At 41.7% G+C, this 15,905-nt stretch overlaps 1 protein-coding gene across 1 annotated transcript in view; it reads right to left on the bottom strand.

Moving 5' to 3' along the window:
- The window catches only part of WDFY2 (WD repeat and FYVE domain containing 2), a 48,988-nt gene extending 35,534 nt beyond the window's left edge, over positions 1 to 13,454 (bottom strand). The window contains exon 1 of the mRNA XM_070955885.1: positions 13,293 to 13,454. Within this exon, the coding sequence (XP_070811986.1) occupies positions 13,293 to 13,432 (140 nt within the window). The 5' untranslated portion in view covers positions 13,433 to 13,454. The remainder of the gene's footprint in view (positions 1 to 13,292) is intronic.
- Between the last annotated feature and the right edge of the window lie 2,451 nt (positions 13,455 to 15,905).

Raw genomic sequence — 15,905 nt, 5'->3', positions numbered from 1 at the left:
TGCAGTAGTTATAACTTTGAGGCCGGCATAACTACCATTTGTTCAGAATTGTCATATCTTCAAAGAAGCACTGCACAAATGATCAGTGAGGTACAGCTAAGTGAGGATTACCTATAAATATTATTAGATCTTTGTTTTGAAGCAAAACATATTGCTACCTTCAGTGAAGAAAGTAACCCTATAATAGTTACAGGTAAACTATGCCAAATAATTTCCTTGGTAATATTTTGCATCAGCAAAGTGTCAGCTTTTGATTTAAGCTTCAGCTAATTAGCTTTAGGGATCACATTCCTTAAATTGTGGATTCTACAACAATATTTTGAATATTCATATGACAGAGCACACAGGTATGGATTTTCTTTTGTTTATGCCTTCTTCTCTCAATCAGATCAATAAAGAGGCTGTAAAAGCTGAAATAAGTCTCATGAACACAATTCTTTCCTGGGGAATAATAGTCTGACAACCTGGCTAGACAGGCTGATTACAAAAAAGAAATGTAAGGGGCTAAATTGATTTTCATGGCCACTCAGTGCCATCTTCCAACAGCATGTTGAACCTTTTGTCCATATCTAGAATTCAACACAAGCTAAGTATCTTAGCACTAAATTGGGAAGGTCTGTGAATGTGTAACTTCTTGGTATAAAAGAAACTTATTTTATATTTCTGTTTGTCAGTCATCCACATGGGGGGGGGATGCTACACCACCTCTGAATATATAAGGAAAGCAACTGACATTCAGCAAACAAAAGAAATGTGGCCATGACAGAAGCATTTCTCAAACTAATGCAGTCAACATTTGTACTTTTCTAATTTTACAATGCAGTTTTGTAATTAATGAAAACTAAACAAAAATGAACAGAAGCCCTTCTATTTGAAGAAAAAAAAAACCATAGGCAGAAAATGCAAACGTTAGAAGAAACACAAATGTAGGCACCAATAGGCACAACATTTCAGAAAGAGGAAGGAAGGGATCAGTTAGGAGATATCAAATTTGACCAATTTGAGCCTGCTAGATAACAATCTTTGGGGGGGAGGGTTTACATTATCAGCAGATTCTGTAGCTTTACACTTTATATGTAGCTATCAATATACTGTAGCCAGGTTTCAATCTTCAAAATGGAATTGCAAGGTCAAAGAAGCAACATTAAATCCTGTAACTGTCATTTCTTTCTCGCTGCCCAGGATATAATAAAAGCCTTCTTCCATAACCACTGACTACTAATGAGGGAGATCTCTCTCTTACATTGAGGGAGAAAAATCAGCTTCACTTCATGCAGACAGTTGGAAGTAACAAGAATTGGTACAGTATGCTATTTCCAAACTTGACAAAGAGACCAACCCTTCCAAAGTCCGAGATCAGTCATGAATCTTTGAATGCCTCACCTGGACAACAATGCTTCATACAGTCACAATGAATGCTCTCATTCTAAGGAGGAGAAAATGGTTACAGCAACTTCATGGTCTAACAGTTGCGGGCATCATGCACGATTTAGAGCAGGGATGGCAAATCTCTGACATACACATCAAAGGTGACACACCACAATGGTTTGGGTGACACACTTGCACTCGCCAACATCCAACATCAATTATTCTAGAAAGCATGACCTGTTCTCACACAATTTGGGGAACGGAGAGAAGCAGTCTTTTTGAGTGGCAGCAGTGGTACAAGGAGTAAAGGCCTGGAACTCCATTTCAGGCCCAGCCTCGGTGCTGCCACCAAATGCCACAGTTCTGGGTGGCCTAGATGTGGGGAGAGATAAGGAATTGTTTCTCTTTTGTTTGTGTGTGTGAGAGTGAGAGTTAGAGAGAGAGAGACACACACACACACAGAGAGAGAGACAGAGAAGCAGACTCAAGTTAGGCATTTTCTGAATATTTGACACACTGAGCCCAAAAGCTTCACCATCATTGATTTAGAGTAAAAAATCAGAGTATAGATGAAAGAACAGAACCTACCAGTCATATATTTTTCCCATTGTCTTTTACACATGCTAATATTTTCCTCTTTTCATTTCTGCTGTTAGGGTCAGTGGATTCACAGTTGTACAGCAACTAATAAACTAGAAGGATAAACTACATAGCTAGACAGATGTTACAGCTATTTTAAAAACTATTTAATAAAACAGCAGCACTGCCATTTCCCGCAAATATTAGTTAATTCCTATTCAAGAAGTACCTTGAAGTTCTCTCCGCGTATGAACGTAAATAACCATATGCCTCCAATATGATTTACAATGTATGTCACTTCTTTCTTTTTTACATTATAGATTTCTGTGGACATCATTTTTAGCATCTAATTTACTTGTTCAGATGACCAACAAACCCTTCAAAACTTGCTGGTGCCATTAATCTTCTCCTAAAAGACACAACATTCATTGTTATTTGCAATCCTAAACATTCAGGAAACGAATGACATAATGTAACATGTGGCTCAGCTGCAAAAATTCAAAAGGAAGCAAATTATAGTTTCGTTGCTGTTTTCTAATGATGAGGAATGGTATATTGACAGATCAGAAGTGAGCAAACAGATCTTTGATCAGGAACAACTGGACATATATAAAACTCCTGGAATTCAGTGGCGTTATCACATCTTAGAATGCGGAATTTTCCTAGTAATCAGAGAATTAGCAAAGGCACCTTATTTATAGATCTTTCCATAAAGTAAACGTAAAGGTTCCCCTTGCACATATGTGCTAGTTGTTCCCGACTCTAGGGAACGGTGTTCATCTCCGTTTCAAAGCCGAAGAGTCAGCGCTGTCCAAAGACGTCTCTGTGGTCATGTGGCCGGCATGACTAAACGCCAAAGGTGCACGGAACGCTGTTACCTTCCCACCAAAGGTGGTCCCTGTTTTTCTACTTGCATTTTTTACGTGCTTTCAAACTGCTAAGTTGGCAGAAGGTGGGACAAGTAACAGGAGCTCACCCCGTTACGTGGCACTAGGGATTCGAACCGCTGAACTGCTGACCTTTCGATCAACAAGCTCAGCGCATTAGCCACTGCATCCCTCCTAGACCTTTTCATAGAAGGTGCAAAAGAAGGACATGTATTATCTCTGTTATCTTTGACTTGGGAAAGTCAAAGAAATTGTTAGTAATCAACCTGACAGTATACCGGTACCTTTTTTATTTTTTTCAGCATTAGAGAGAACAAAATGCCAAATATTAAACAATCCAAATTACAATTCAAGCATGCTTTATATTTCAACATTAAGCTTCTCTCTGAAATCCAAGCAACATAAACCCAGGGAAGGTTAAATCAAGCAATGGTTTCCAAATGACTGAATATGAAAAAAGGGGGATTTAGTGGAATTTCATAAAAGATTTTGAGGGCAAAAATAGCTTTCCATCAATAATATGCCCCAGTTTTTAAATCAAGGATCACACTTTGCTTTTGAGAGAATGCCAGGTTCCTGATTTCAAAATGATAAGATAAAAATCTGGGAAGAACTGTTTAAAGAATTAGATATAAATTAATTATTTCCCAGATTTAATGTAATACAATTCTTTCTCAAACAAGTTAACAGAATGAATGATTACTCCTCTTTTTTCCTATAAAAATTGCAATTTGGTTTTCTACAGGTATAATCTTCCCCTGCCAATCACAACTGGAACTCCATCACTAAGCAATATAGTCATAAAAGGAAAAATCACCTTACCGCATCTGATTTACAACAGCAAATTCATGAATTCTTGCTGCAGTCATTAAGTGAATCACCATGGGTCATTAAGTGCCAGGTCATGGGATTTGTGACTTCCTGCCAGTTTCCCCATTGATATTGCTCATCAAAGGTGATCATGTGACCATAGAAAGCTGTAACCATTGTAAATGCAGGTTCACGGCAAAAGTGTCTGAATCACAAATACAGGACTGTGGGGATGCTGAAATGGGTGCAACTTTTAGGTCCAGTCATAAGTCTCTTTATTCAGTACCATCATAACTTTGAACGGTGCTGAATGAGTGGTCAAAAGTGAAGACTATCTATAGTGGCACTTTCTGATTGGTGTTAAAGAAGCGTGAGAATTGCTGTGGTGCTCAGCTTTATTCTGTGCAAAATATCTTCACCCTAGGACCCTTCCCACAAGCCTCTGAAGTGCATCAAATATTCAACACGCAACCCTCCCTTCCCAAGAAATGATTCAAGTAATACAAACAAATGTTAGCACTTATTTTAGCCTTGACAAAGTGGAAGTAGAAAACTAACTTGAACACTGATGCAACAGATACGTTTTGACAAACTGAGGTACAGTATGTAACCTATTTTGGCATTTTGAGATAACTCATTTGATGGCTGAATAGTCTGAGAGAGTTACCTTGCCAGCAGTTATTTACCTGATATATTGTTATGTGAGACCAGTCAAATAAAATTCTCACCAGCCTGTCAATAGATCAGGACAACTATCAGAGCGGCGTGAGTAGGAAAGGAAAGTTTCAGACAGTGATAGAGATTAATTTTGCATGATGCAAGATTGGGGAGGGAACAGGTCTCACTAACTTTAAACATGACCAGGTCAAAAGGAACAAAAGAAAAACTTCATGTGCAGTTCTAAGATTAATGTTTCTACAAATATATACTCACATTGTTATTCTATGGCTCCTACCCAGTTGTTCAGAATAGAATTCAAACACTGTTCCTAGAAAAGATAATCATTCAGAAGCAACATGGTCCTGGTCATTCCAGAAAGTCCTGTGTAACCTGAAACAAATGGAGCCTAAACTCAGGGTGCACACCAAAGCACTGAGGGAAGCAGTGGAGCCTATCTTGCCCAGGGACAAGATTAAAAAAAAAAAAAAAAAGCATCCCAGAGTTGTGACAAAGAAAAGAATTAGGAGCAGGAAGGGAAAAGTCTAGCTCAGGGCTGCCAAACTCCTGGCATGCGTCATGCGCTGGCCATGCCCATGCCTGATTTTTTTGTGGTCCGCCAGCAGCCTGCGGAGCTGGCATGGGCCAGTCCTGGAGGCTGGGGAAGGCCTGGATGAAGGCTCTGCATTGGAGACAGAGAAGGCGCTGGCCATCCTCCAGCCTCTGGAGGACTCCGGAGCCTCCAGAGGCTGACAGCAGAGAGGCAGAGGAACAGGAGGAGCCTGTTCCTAGTGCATGCATGAGAAGAGCTGCCAAGAGCAGCTAAAGCAAAAAGGACGACTCGGGAGTAAGGGCAAGAGATGATGGGCCTTCCATAAGGCTTAAAAAAACAGCAACAGCTCTTGGGCTCTTTGTCGGAAAACAACGTTGATAGATTTGTTTCTTGTCTTGCTGCATTTATTTCTTGTCAGCGTCTTCTGCTTCTGAACTTTTGCCAAGAAAAGCCTTTGGCAGGTTGCCTAATTAGACCAAGGTTGGTGATAAGGCTGAAGAACTGTGTTATGAAGCATTTGTTTTGAATTAGTTTGGACTACACTGAGAATGAGTTAATTCTCAGCTGTTCTAATAAAGTCTGTTTGTTTCGAACTGATCGCGTCTGATAATACCTACTTGGACCTGGGTCACAACAGGTTTAGCGAAGGGGGAAAAGTCCCGATATGTCACGTGACACTGCCGTGATGATGTGAGTTTGACACGCCTGGTCTAGCTCAATTACTCTGATTTTATTTAACCTTCTCAAAGAGATTGTTTTTTCGTTTTCTGCTCACTTAGCCCAATAAAGAGACTTTTAGCATCTGAAGGAATGTTTTTACATCATTTATTTTTAATTCTGTGGTGTATTTCAAAACAATGGTTCCTTCCCTAATCTGTACAGGTAGTTCTCAACTTACAACAGCAATTGCGGCTGGAATTCTTATTACTAAGTGATGCAATCATAAAGCACAACTGCAATGTTTAGTGATGGCAATCCATGAAGTCCTGGTTGCTGTTGTTAACTGAATCCCACAGTTGTTAGGTGAGACAACGTGTTGCTGACTTCCCACAACCAAAGTCAATTGGGGTAGCCCTCAGAAAGTTGTAAGTCCCATGGTAAATGGAAGAAGGAAGGAGCAAGAGGGAAAGTGAAGGTGTGAGGGAGGATTGGGGAGGGTGCAAGGGATGGACTAAGAAGTGCCATGGAGGTCAGGGAGCATGCACAAAGGATTGTGCAAAGGGTTGTGCGAAAGGTGCCACACAGGCTGGGAAAGGTGCATGAGGGTGATTTGGGGAGACGGTGAGAATGCACGGGAGGCATGTTGAAAGTCAGGGAAGGTAAGGGTGCAATGGGTTGTGTGTCAGATACCGCATGGACTGGGGAGGGTGCAAAGTGGTGTGCGAGCGGCCAGTGACAGCATAGAGGGGCTGGGCAAGGGTGCACTGGTAGGGGAGACTAACCATAACTTGCAACCTTCCCTGCCTGCTTCCCCATTGACTTTCTAATGAAGCTGCAGAGAAGGTTGCAAATGGCAATCATGTGGTCTTATTAGGCTGCTTGGTAATCAGTCATAAATGCAAATGGGTTGTCATATACCCAGATCACGATCATGTGACTAAAGGAACCCTGAGATGGTCGGAACTCTGAGGACAGTTGTAAACACTATTGGTTCAGCAGCATCATTCATAACTTCAAATGTTTCCTGAATGAATGGTCATCAGTCTACTTGCAGTCTGGGGATGATAACCATAATCCACCTCTCTCTCTGTCTCTTTCTCTCTCCCTCCCTCCCTCCTTCCCTCCCCCCCCCCTTTCTCTCAGGCACCCATCTAAGGAAGGTTGCTGTAGGACAGAATTACCATTAATAAAACCAAAGTTATTGTTCTGCCCCAGCTCTGGATTTCCGAGGATATTGACACTTATCAAATTTATTAAGTAGCAAGAATAAACAAGACCGGCAAAGGTTGGCAACCAGTCCAGAAAACAAGATACGATAAACCAAAATACTCTGATAATAAATACGAGTTGTTTCCAGCAAGAAAGCACTAGCTGCGTGTGACTTACATAGGCTAAGGGAGTGGCCAATTATCCTCAAGCCCTACTCTCGAGTAGACCTCCTTCTCCTGAGTAGCCACTCCTGCCTTTTGGCAGCCCTGCGTGCTCGAGCATTGAGGAGAGGCTCCTCCACTTCGCTCTCTCCACTTGAAGGAGCCTCTGGAGGTTCTGAAGGCCCTGGCTGAGTCTCTGCCTCTGGCACCACATCCTCTTCAGTCTCCTCGCTGTCCGACGTGAGCGCTGGCTGCGCAGGCTGCAGGCATGACACCACACCAGCCTCCCCTTCGTTGGGATCAGCCACGATCCGCGCAGGCCGCTGGCAGGCCATAACAGTTATTGAAATAATGTGACTGAAATCAAAGTGCTTCTCATTCTACATATTACTCAGGATAGAAGTCCCGTTTCTTTCAATGTAGCTATTCTGAGTGACCCAAGACCTGTCCAAGGGAGAATAATTGGCTGGGAGAAAAATTGTCATTTGCAGTAACTCATTCGTAGAAATGCACTCAAGAACATTCACTGCAGCATCAAACTCCAGGCAACTGAGCATTCTTTTTAAATTCCAGCTCAGATTCATGCCTAACCTATTCACTTGTCACATGAAAGTCAAAATAAATGAGAGCCATAATGCAGCAAAGAAAAAGCATGCCATCTCATCCATCTGTACTGTGAATCCAGAGGGCAGGAAAAAAAATCTTAACAGAAGATGTTATATCTGGAGATTAAGCTCAAGGCAGAATTGGACTGCCTTTTTTCATTATGGAAAGAAATGAAGGTATTCACCAACTATAATTATGGATGATGCCTGGTTCAATAAGCAATAAACGTTATTTGTATTATACTTCAAGATAATTACTTGGGAAGTGCTATAAATGGAATTAAATACATAACTAAATGTTAATTGCACTCTGCTCCCAGTCACCAAAGCCTGCTCATACTCAATACCCTCCTGATGTTTTAATTACTTCTCCCAAAAGTGGAAGATCTAGAACCCTTCCTGCATTTTCCGTACTTTTTAAAATTCTATTTTAGACTCAAAAATCTACCTTTAGTTGTTCACTAAGCACAAAAACATCAAGCATTGTATAATATGTAACTCTGGAGAAAATGTGGGAACAATCAACTCTTGTTATTGAAAATACCAAATATTTTATGCATTTATTTTGACTCATAATAGCAATATTGTCAACGCATGCACTCTGTTCAAAATATTTTCAGAATGGAAGAAGCAGCCTCTAAGAATATGTCTGATCTCTATTGTTCCAGGAGGTAGTGGGGAAAATTAAGAAACAGATTTTGACTAAACAGAGAAAGAATAAAGGTAGACAGAATATTCTATTGTCAAACTTGGTTTACAAGTGGCAACATTACTAAAATAAAAGAATTGGCAGTGGGGAGGGAAGAGGTATTCCAGCAAATTAGAATTCAGGCATATATATATATATACATTTGCTATATATATATGTTTGCTTGTTTACTTCCACAATGACTGCAAAATCCAAAATGTGGCATAGGAAAGATGATCATTCTGGAGAAGAAAAGGAGCGCCAGCAGACTGCTGCTTGCAGTGGAATAGGGCAGGTTATTTTGAGATCCTTGATTCAATAAATTATGAGTGCCTTTATTTCAGTGCAATGACTGCTTTCTTTCTGTCAGGTTGATTTGGGACACGCTTGCCCAACAGCTCAGTCACAGGTGCATTTGACTAAACTATACCTAACAATTTATTTAAAAAAATTAAATCTGTGTACATTTCTCAATCAAAATGATAGGAGATCTTCTTTGCAAGGAAAGAAAATACAAGTATGAGTGCTTCACACCAGGGCTCATCCTGCATAATTAGCTTTTTATATTATCAGTTTTATTAAAAGTTCTAAAAAGAAGTTAAAACTAATACAGACCAAAGAAAGAAAAGAAAGGAAAAAATAAGACAGAAACGCAAAAAGATATAAATAGATGCTTCTGATTTCCTTTAAAGCAAATACAAGTATGATTAGAAAATTATATATAGTTACAACCCACCCTTTTTTCTATTATCTAACATTTTGTAATTATCAAAACCTCAAATCAAAAGCATTTTTTCTGTTTTGTGCAAAAAAAAAAAATCTATAAGGGACTTCATGTCAGCAATAAACATAGATGCTGTCTTTTCTCTAATCAAACAAGTCAGTTTAGCCTTCTCTGCTAGTTCCATCATCTTTACCAACCATTCTTCCATTGTGGGTTGTGCCAAACCCTTCCACTATTAAGCTTATAATAATCTTGCTGCGGTTGTCATGTAAAAAAACTAGCTTCCATGACTTTTTTCCAACTGTCTATCCATTAATCACAAAAGGAAACACTTTGGTTTCAATTGTACATTGGTCTTTAAAATATTCTGAATAGCATACGTACTGTATGTGCATCCAACATTTTCTGACTTTGTTACGCATCCTCCAAACATGATAAAATGTCCTTTCTTCCAGCATAAATTCATACGTACTTTTATACATTTTAGACCTCCATAATTATTTTCTTAGTGGTTCAGAACATCAGGTCAAACAGAAAACAAAATCCTCAGCTAAGAACAGCTAAGAAAAGCAACTTCCCATTTACATCCTGCATACATTTGACTTTCAAGCTCTAATTTGCTGAGCAAGAAATATTTTTCCAAGGAAGATGCTTCAAAATCACATGACTCTTACATGGCCAAGGCTCCTCATGTTCCACCGCTTGGTTATTAAACAGACAGGCACACCCAGTGGCAAATTCAGACTTGATTTTCACAGGGTAGAAGGAGGAGACCTCAGGAGTTGGCACCACATTGTTACTTAGCCAACGCAGAACAAAGCTTTGGATTAACTGGACGAACGCTGTAGCAAAGAGAGACAGGAGACAGCATATTCTCCATGATGGGATTTCCTGCAACCATAAAAATTCTGGCTAGAAAATGAAGCCTGTAGGCTTCTGAGCTTGGTTGTTTTCCCGTAGATGTTTTCATTTCACCGACCAGCGCGCTCACATAGGGCAGCCCTCCTCGGGGTGCCGTTGACCAAGCAATGTCGGCTGATGGCGCCCAGGACGAGGGCGTTCTCGGTGAGCGCGCCGACCCTCTGGAATACCTTACCCACCGAGCTCCAAACGGCTCCCGACCTCCGTTCCTTCCTCAAGGACCTAAAGACGTGGCTTTTTAAACAACTCATCTGATCTGTGGGGTGTTTTTAATTGGTTTTAATATGGGTTTTAAATTGTGGGATTTTAATTATGCTAAATTAATTATATTTTTATTGTTCTTTGGTTTTTAACCTTTTGTGAGCCGCCCCGAGTCCTTCAGGAGAAGGGCAGCATATAAATTTAACTAACTAACTAAATAAATAAATAAATTAGTGCATTGATGACATTACCTAGTTTGGAAATGAAACATCTGCTAAAAACAACAACCACTACACTCAGAAAGCACCAAGGACTCCACAGTTCAACCCTGAGCTACACATTTTCTCTTCTAAAAAGAATCCTGGAAACTATTGCAACAGCTGAACACATGAGGAGGATGGAGCTTCAGAAAAAAAGAACAAAAAGAGAGACCACAGCTGGTTACACAATCAGAATTCAAAGACTATACTTTCAGGCCCTAGCAGTGATCAAGTATTATGTGTAACCCTAAACAATATAATAGTTCTCAGGGGAATCACATTGATTGTGATGATTAACTTTTTTTTAACTTGATTGAGTTGTTTTGTTGTTTCCTGGTTTTAATTCTTCTTCCCCAAGACCCCAGCAAGGAGGACAGCCATAAAAATTGTTTAAATAAACAAGTGAACTCACCTACTACAAAACCTGCATTGACTACAGGCAACAGGAAAGATATAGATAGTCCTCAATTTATAAGCATTCATTTAGTGACCATTTGAAGTTACAACGACTTATGTTGAAGTTACGATGAAAAGTGATTTATGCCCATTTTCACTTACAACCACTGTAGCATTCCCATGGTCACGTAATCAAAATCCAGATGCTTGGCAACTGGTTCAAATTTATGACAATTGCAGTGTCCCAAAGTCATGTGAACTTCTTTTGAGACCTTCTTAGAATAAAAGTCAATAGAGAAGCCAGATTCACTTAACAACTATGTTACTAATTTAACTGGTGATTCACTTAACAACTGTCACACTTAGCAACATAAATTTTGGGCTTAATTGTGGTAGTAAGATAAGCACTAACTGTAGGTTATGTGTGTGTGTGTGTATATACATATGTATGTATGTATGTATGTATGTATGTATGTATATCTATCTATCTATCTATCTATCTATCTATCTATCTATCTATCTATCTCTATCTCTATCTCTATCTCTATATATATATTTAAAATCCCATTTTCGGCCTCCATGCATCCCCTTTTTGGCCTGTTCCAGGTGGCAGGGACCGCTGCCACTGCCACCTATCCCCGCCGCCTAAAACGGGCCAAAAATTGGACATGCGGAGGCCGAAAATGGGGTGCACAGAGGCGGCGAGAGGCAACAGCAGCGATGGGCAGCGATGGGCGGTGGCAATCCCTGCAGCCTGGAACAACTGATTCCGGGAGGTTGATCCAACCGCCAATCAGCTGCTTGTGCTAAATCAGGCTGTGCTGAAGCTAACCAGGCTGTTTGCTGTAAGGAGGTAAATTGCTGGGAGGCAGAGGCCGAAGGGTGGGGGCCGGTGGGTGGGCGGGGCTTCAGCAACATTCACTGTATAAGACACACAGACATTTCCACCCACATTTTTTTTGGGGGGGGGGGTGTCTTATACACCAAAAAATATGGTAATATATACATATGCATATATAGAAAAAAAAATTAGGAGGTTGAGATAACAATCAGCAGGCCCTTTATGGTGAGTCCCCTCCAAATCTGGCATTCTACCTTCTCTGATGGGGCTGGGAAACCTGTGATCCTCCTGCTATTACTTAGTACAGCCCCAAGATCCCTCATCTTTGGCCATACAGACCAGAGCAGCCAAGAGTTTAATTCAGGAGCATCTGTAAAAACCCCTCCTTAATTTGCCCACAAGCATTCTGACCTCACATTGGGAAAAAACAATGGGGTGAAACAACGACAAGCAAATCGTGCTGGTTCTCTCCCTTAAATCCCTCCTTTTCCCCCCAAACTGCTTTTTTGCTTTTTTCCAGTAGCAGCACCAAGCTTTCCTTACTGTTTTCTGCCACTGCTCTCTAAAAGAGTCGCATACTGTAGGAGAATCCTGCCAATTATGCACTGCAGCATTGCCAGCTGGCAATCCTAAAGAGGCAATGCAGGTGAAACCAAGGAAGCCTCAGAGCAACTGTCAGCTGTAAAGTATACTAACTGGAGGCAACAAGTCTCCAACAACTCTTTGAGGGAGATGGATGCTTCAAAGATGTGATAGAAAGATAGGCAGGTAGGTAGGTAGACAGACAAGGTAGATAGGTAGCTGGCAGGCAGACACAGATAAGGTAGGTAGATAGATAAGATAGGTAGGTAGGTAGGTAGGTAGACAGAGACAGACAGGTTAGGTAGGTGGCTGGCAGGCAGGCAGACAAGATAGGTAGGTAAGACAGGTAGGTGGCAGACAGACAGGTAAGATTGGTAGGTGGCAGACAGACAGACAGACAAGGTGGGTAGGTAGACAGACAGAGAAGGTAGACAAACAGATAAGATAGGTAGGTAGGTAGGTAGGTAGACAGACAGACAAAGTAGATCGGTGGCAAGCAGACAGACAGACAAGGTAGACAAACAGATAAGGTAGGTGGGTAGGCAATTTCAGGTATAGAAATGCTTTGGAGAACAAGATAGTTGCCAGGTTAAAACAACACAGCCGCTTGGCTTAGAGTTACAGCCTAGTACAGTACTTCCAACCCCCTAAGCTTTGCTTTGGGATCAGAAGACCTAGGAAAGAAAGGGATCCCGCTCGTTTGGGATCTCACCAGCCTCTTGATACCGCGATCTAACGCTCACTCCATTTCCCCACCAAGTCAATCCCTCCTTCCCAACCTTCCTTTAAGAGCCGAGTTGCCAGACTCGGGCAGACGGATCCAGACGGGGCTGGCTTCCCGGCTTCGCCTCTTCAGCCAGCGACGGCGATGCAGCTGGCACAGGCTGCCTCGTCCCCAAGCTCCTTTCGCGCAGAGCTCCGGAGCCCTCGCCCGCACTGCCGGGATGCGGAGCGCTGTTTCGTCCAGGAGCCGCGCCAGCTCGGTACTCGGTCTTTTTGCACAGAGAGACCGGCGGCTCCAGGTAGCCGAGGGTGGACTGCTTTCTCCCGATTAAAGCGCCCACCTTGCAGCGGCTGATGGAGCCGTAAACGTCGGGCAGGCACAGCCCGTCCCGGGCAAGAGGTGCGGCTCAGCCTTCCCTTCCCTTTTTTTATTGCTGGGACCATGCAACGCGCCCGACCCTCCTCACCTGTCCTCCGAGACGCTGATGAGCCCCTCTTCCTTGGGCACGATGGCCGCCATGGTCACCGCGTCTTGCGAGCCCTCCACTTGGCCGAGCAACAGGGGCCGCCGAGTGAGCGGCACGGACGGCGAAGGCTGAGCAGCCATGAAGAGCGCGCGGACGGAGCCACTCCACCGCCACCAGGAGCTCCGCACGCCCTGCCTGCACGCCCTACCCTTTTTTTTTTTTTTTCCCCCTGCCCGCGCTTGCGCATTGGGAGGAGAGTGGCAACCCCAAAAGGCTACGGTCGCAACGGCTTTCTCGGACGACTTCCGGCTCTCCAAAGGAGCCTCTTGACTCATCTTGTGCGCCCGATCGGAAAGCGGGACGGTGGAGTGGGATGTAAAAGACTCAAGCGGGAAGGGAAAAAAGCCCCGCCTTAGCTTAGCTACTTGCTGACTTTCATTGCGGTTATTAGAAATCGTCGTCGTCGCTAATATCCGTCTCGAGTGCGAAGAATTTTCTTCTCGCGGATTTTCTCTCGCGGGTTCGACCAGCAGAAAATGCGACAGGTAGAAGAGAGATCAAGGACGAGGCAGATTTCACCGAGTGATATAGAATAGATAACAATAGAATGAATGAGCTGGAAGGAAGGGACCTTGGAGGTCTTCTAGTCCAGCCCCCTGCTCAAGCAGGAGAACCTATGATATTTCATGTAAGTGACTGTCCAGTCTCTTCTTAAAAACCTCCAGTGATGAAGCACCCACAACTTCTAATGGCAAATTGTTCCACTGATTAATTGTCCTTAGTGTTAGGAAGTTCCTCCTTAATTCCAGGTTGCTTCTCTCCTTGATTAGTTTCCAACCATTGCTTCTTGTCCTGCCCTCTGATGCTTTGGAGAATAATTTGACCCCCTCCTCTTTGTGGCAGCCCCTGAGATACTGGAATACTGCTTTCATGTCACTCCCTAATTCTTCTTTTCTTTAGACTAGCCAAACCCAAATCCTGCAGCTGTTCTTCATATGTTTTAGTCTCCCAGGCCTTTGATCATCTTAGTTGCTCTTCTCTGAACTTTTTCCAGAGTCTCAGCTCTGCATGCAAGTTGGGAGAGCAGGGCAGGCTGTAATGGGGTGGAAAAAGGAATAGCCTAGTATGCCCAGGTATTGCACACAATGGACTTTGCCCAGCTATCTCAAATCCACTAGAGTGCATGGAGTTGAAATTTATTTTGAATAAAACATAAAGATGACAAATGTTCCTATATCTAAAATAATGCTTCTTTCTGGCCCAGTTACATACATGCATAATCATCATATGGAGTAAAAGGTGGATATTTTGATAGGAAGGAAAGAAGGAAGGCTGATGTTCTGTTAATGACAATGGTGAAGATTATTAACTAATGGCTCAGATCAGTCTCCTTGGAATACAGCATTATCTCCATCCAATCCAGTATTCAGAGTTTGACTGGGAACATCACAGACATTGATATTTGGGAAAAAGCTATTTTTTATCTGCTATATGTCAGCAAATATCATTACAATATCAGGTACCATTGCAATATATAATACCATTATAACATTATAGTCCTATTACAATATCAATGTCTGGACAGACGTTTTATTGTATAAATTAAATTGAGGTACTGTACATCATGAACCTTGTTGTTAATATGAATCTATAATAGTTTGCAGGATTAATAATGTTAATTTAAATGATGTTCTTGTATTCTTCCCACCTTTGGAGCAGTCCAGTCAAAACCAGAAGTAAGAGCTTCTGGATAAGCTGCTAAAGATGCCGCTTGTGAAGATATGATCTGGGCTTCTTCATTCAGTTGTTCAGTTGTGTTTTACTGGTTCACCTACTGGTGATCCAAAAGGAAGGTCAGAAACCCTTTTTGGCTGATGGCTTGGCTGGATTCCTTCAACCATCAGCAAAACCATTAAGAGGGCATATAGTTATTTTTAAAAAGCCACTGCAATTTAGCAAGCAAGCATGCCAATTCTGAGCGATGAAGACATCACCAAAAGAACACTGATATCAGACAAGTTCTTAAATATTTTATTCAGAAGTTGTTCTATTGAGTTCAATGGATCCTCCCCCCCCCAAATAATAAACAGCATCAAAATTATTACAAACTCACATTGGCTCAATCAAGGTAACTCAAAAATAAGTCTATAATGCACTATCATCATAATCTGTTCTAACAGTAGATTTTATCTGCAAATATCAGCAATAACAACCCAAATGATATAAATATTGGAGAGTAACCTTTAGTTAGGAGTATGAAACTTTTTTTTCAAATAGACATCAACATTGCCCTTTCAGCAAATACTGGCAGCCCCACTCCACAAGGCCCACACAGGCCCACAAAAGAGTTCCAAATGAAAAGCGATCAAGATGGCTTTCTTTAGAAAACCTCTACAAATCTATCCATAGCATTAGTTTTCAGCCATAACTCCAAGTAGACCAAATCCTAACCCTAACCCTAGATTCATTTTCATTGTCAATGAGATTTTTCCAATATGTTTTAAAGAGCTCAACAAATAACTCTGAAAGAAAAACTGTCACCAACTCTTTCCTAAGAAAACTACTAAGAATATATCCCTACCAATAGTTTTGGCCATGACTCCAAGTAGAACT

This window comes from Pituophis catenifer, unplaced genomic scaffold (genome assembly GCF_029215685.1).
Source record: "Pituophis catenifer annectens isolate HBS135680 unplaced genomic scaffold, rPitCat1.0.hap2 SCAF_1, whole genome shotgun sequence".
NCBI lineage: Eukaryota > Metazoa > Chordata > Lepidosauria > Squamata > Colubridae > Pituophis > Pituophis catenifer.
Note: the sequence above shows the minus strand (reverse complement) of the source record. Positions and strands in the feature narration are given on the sequence as shown.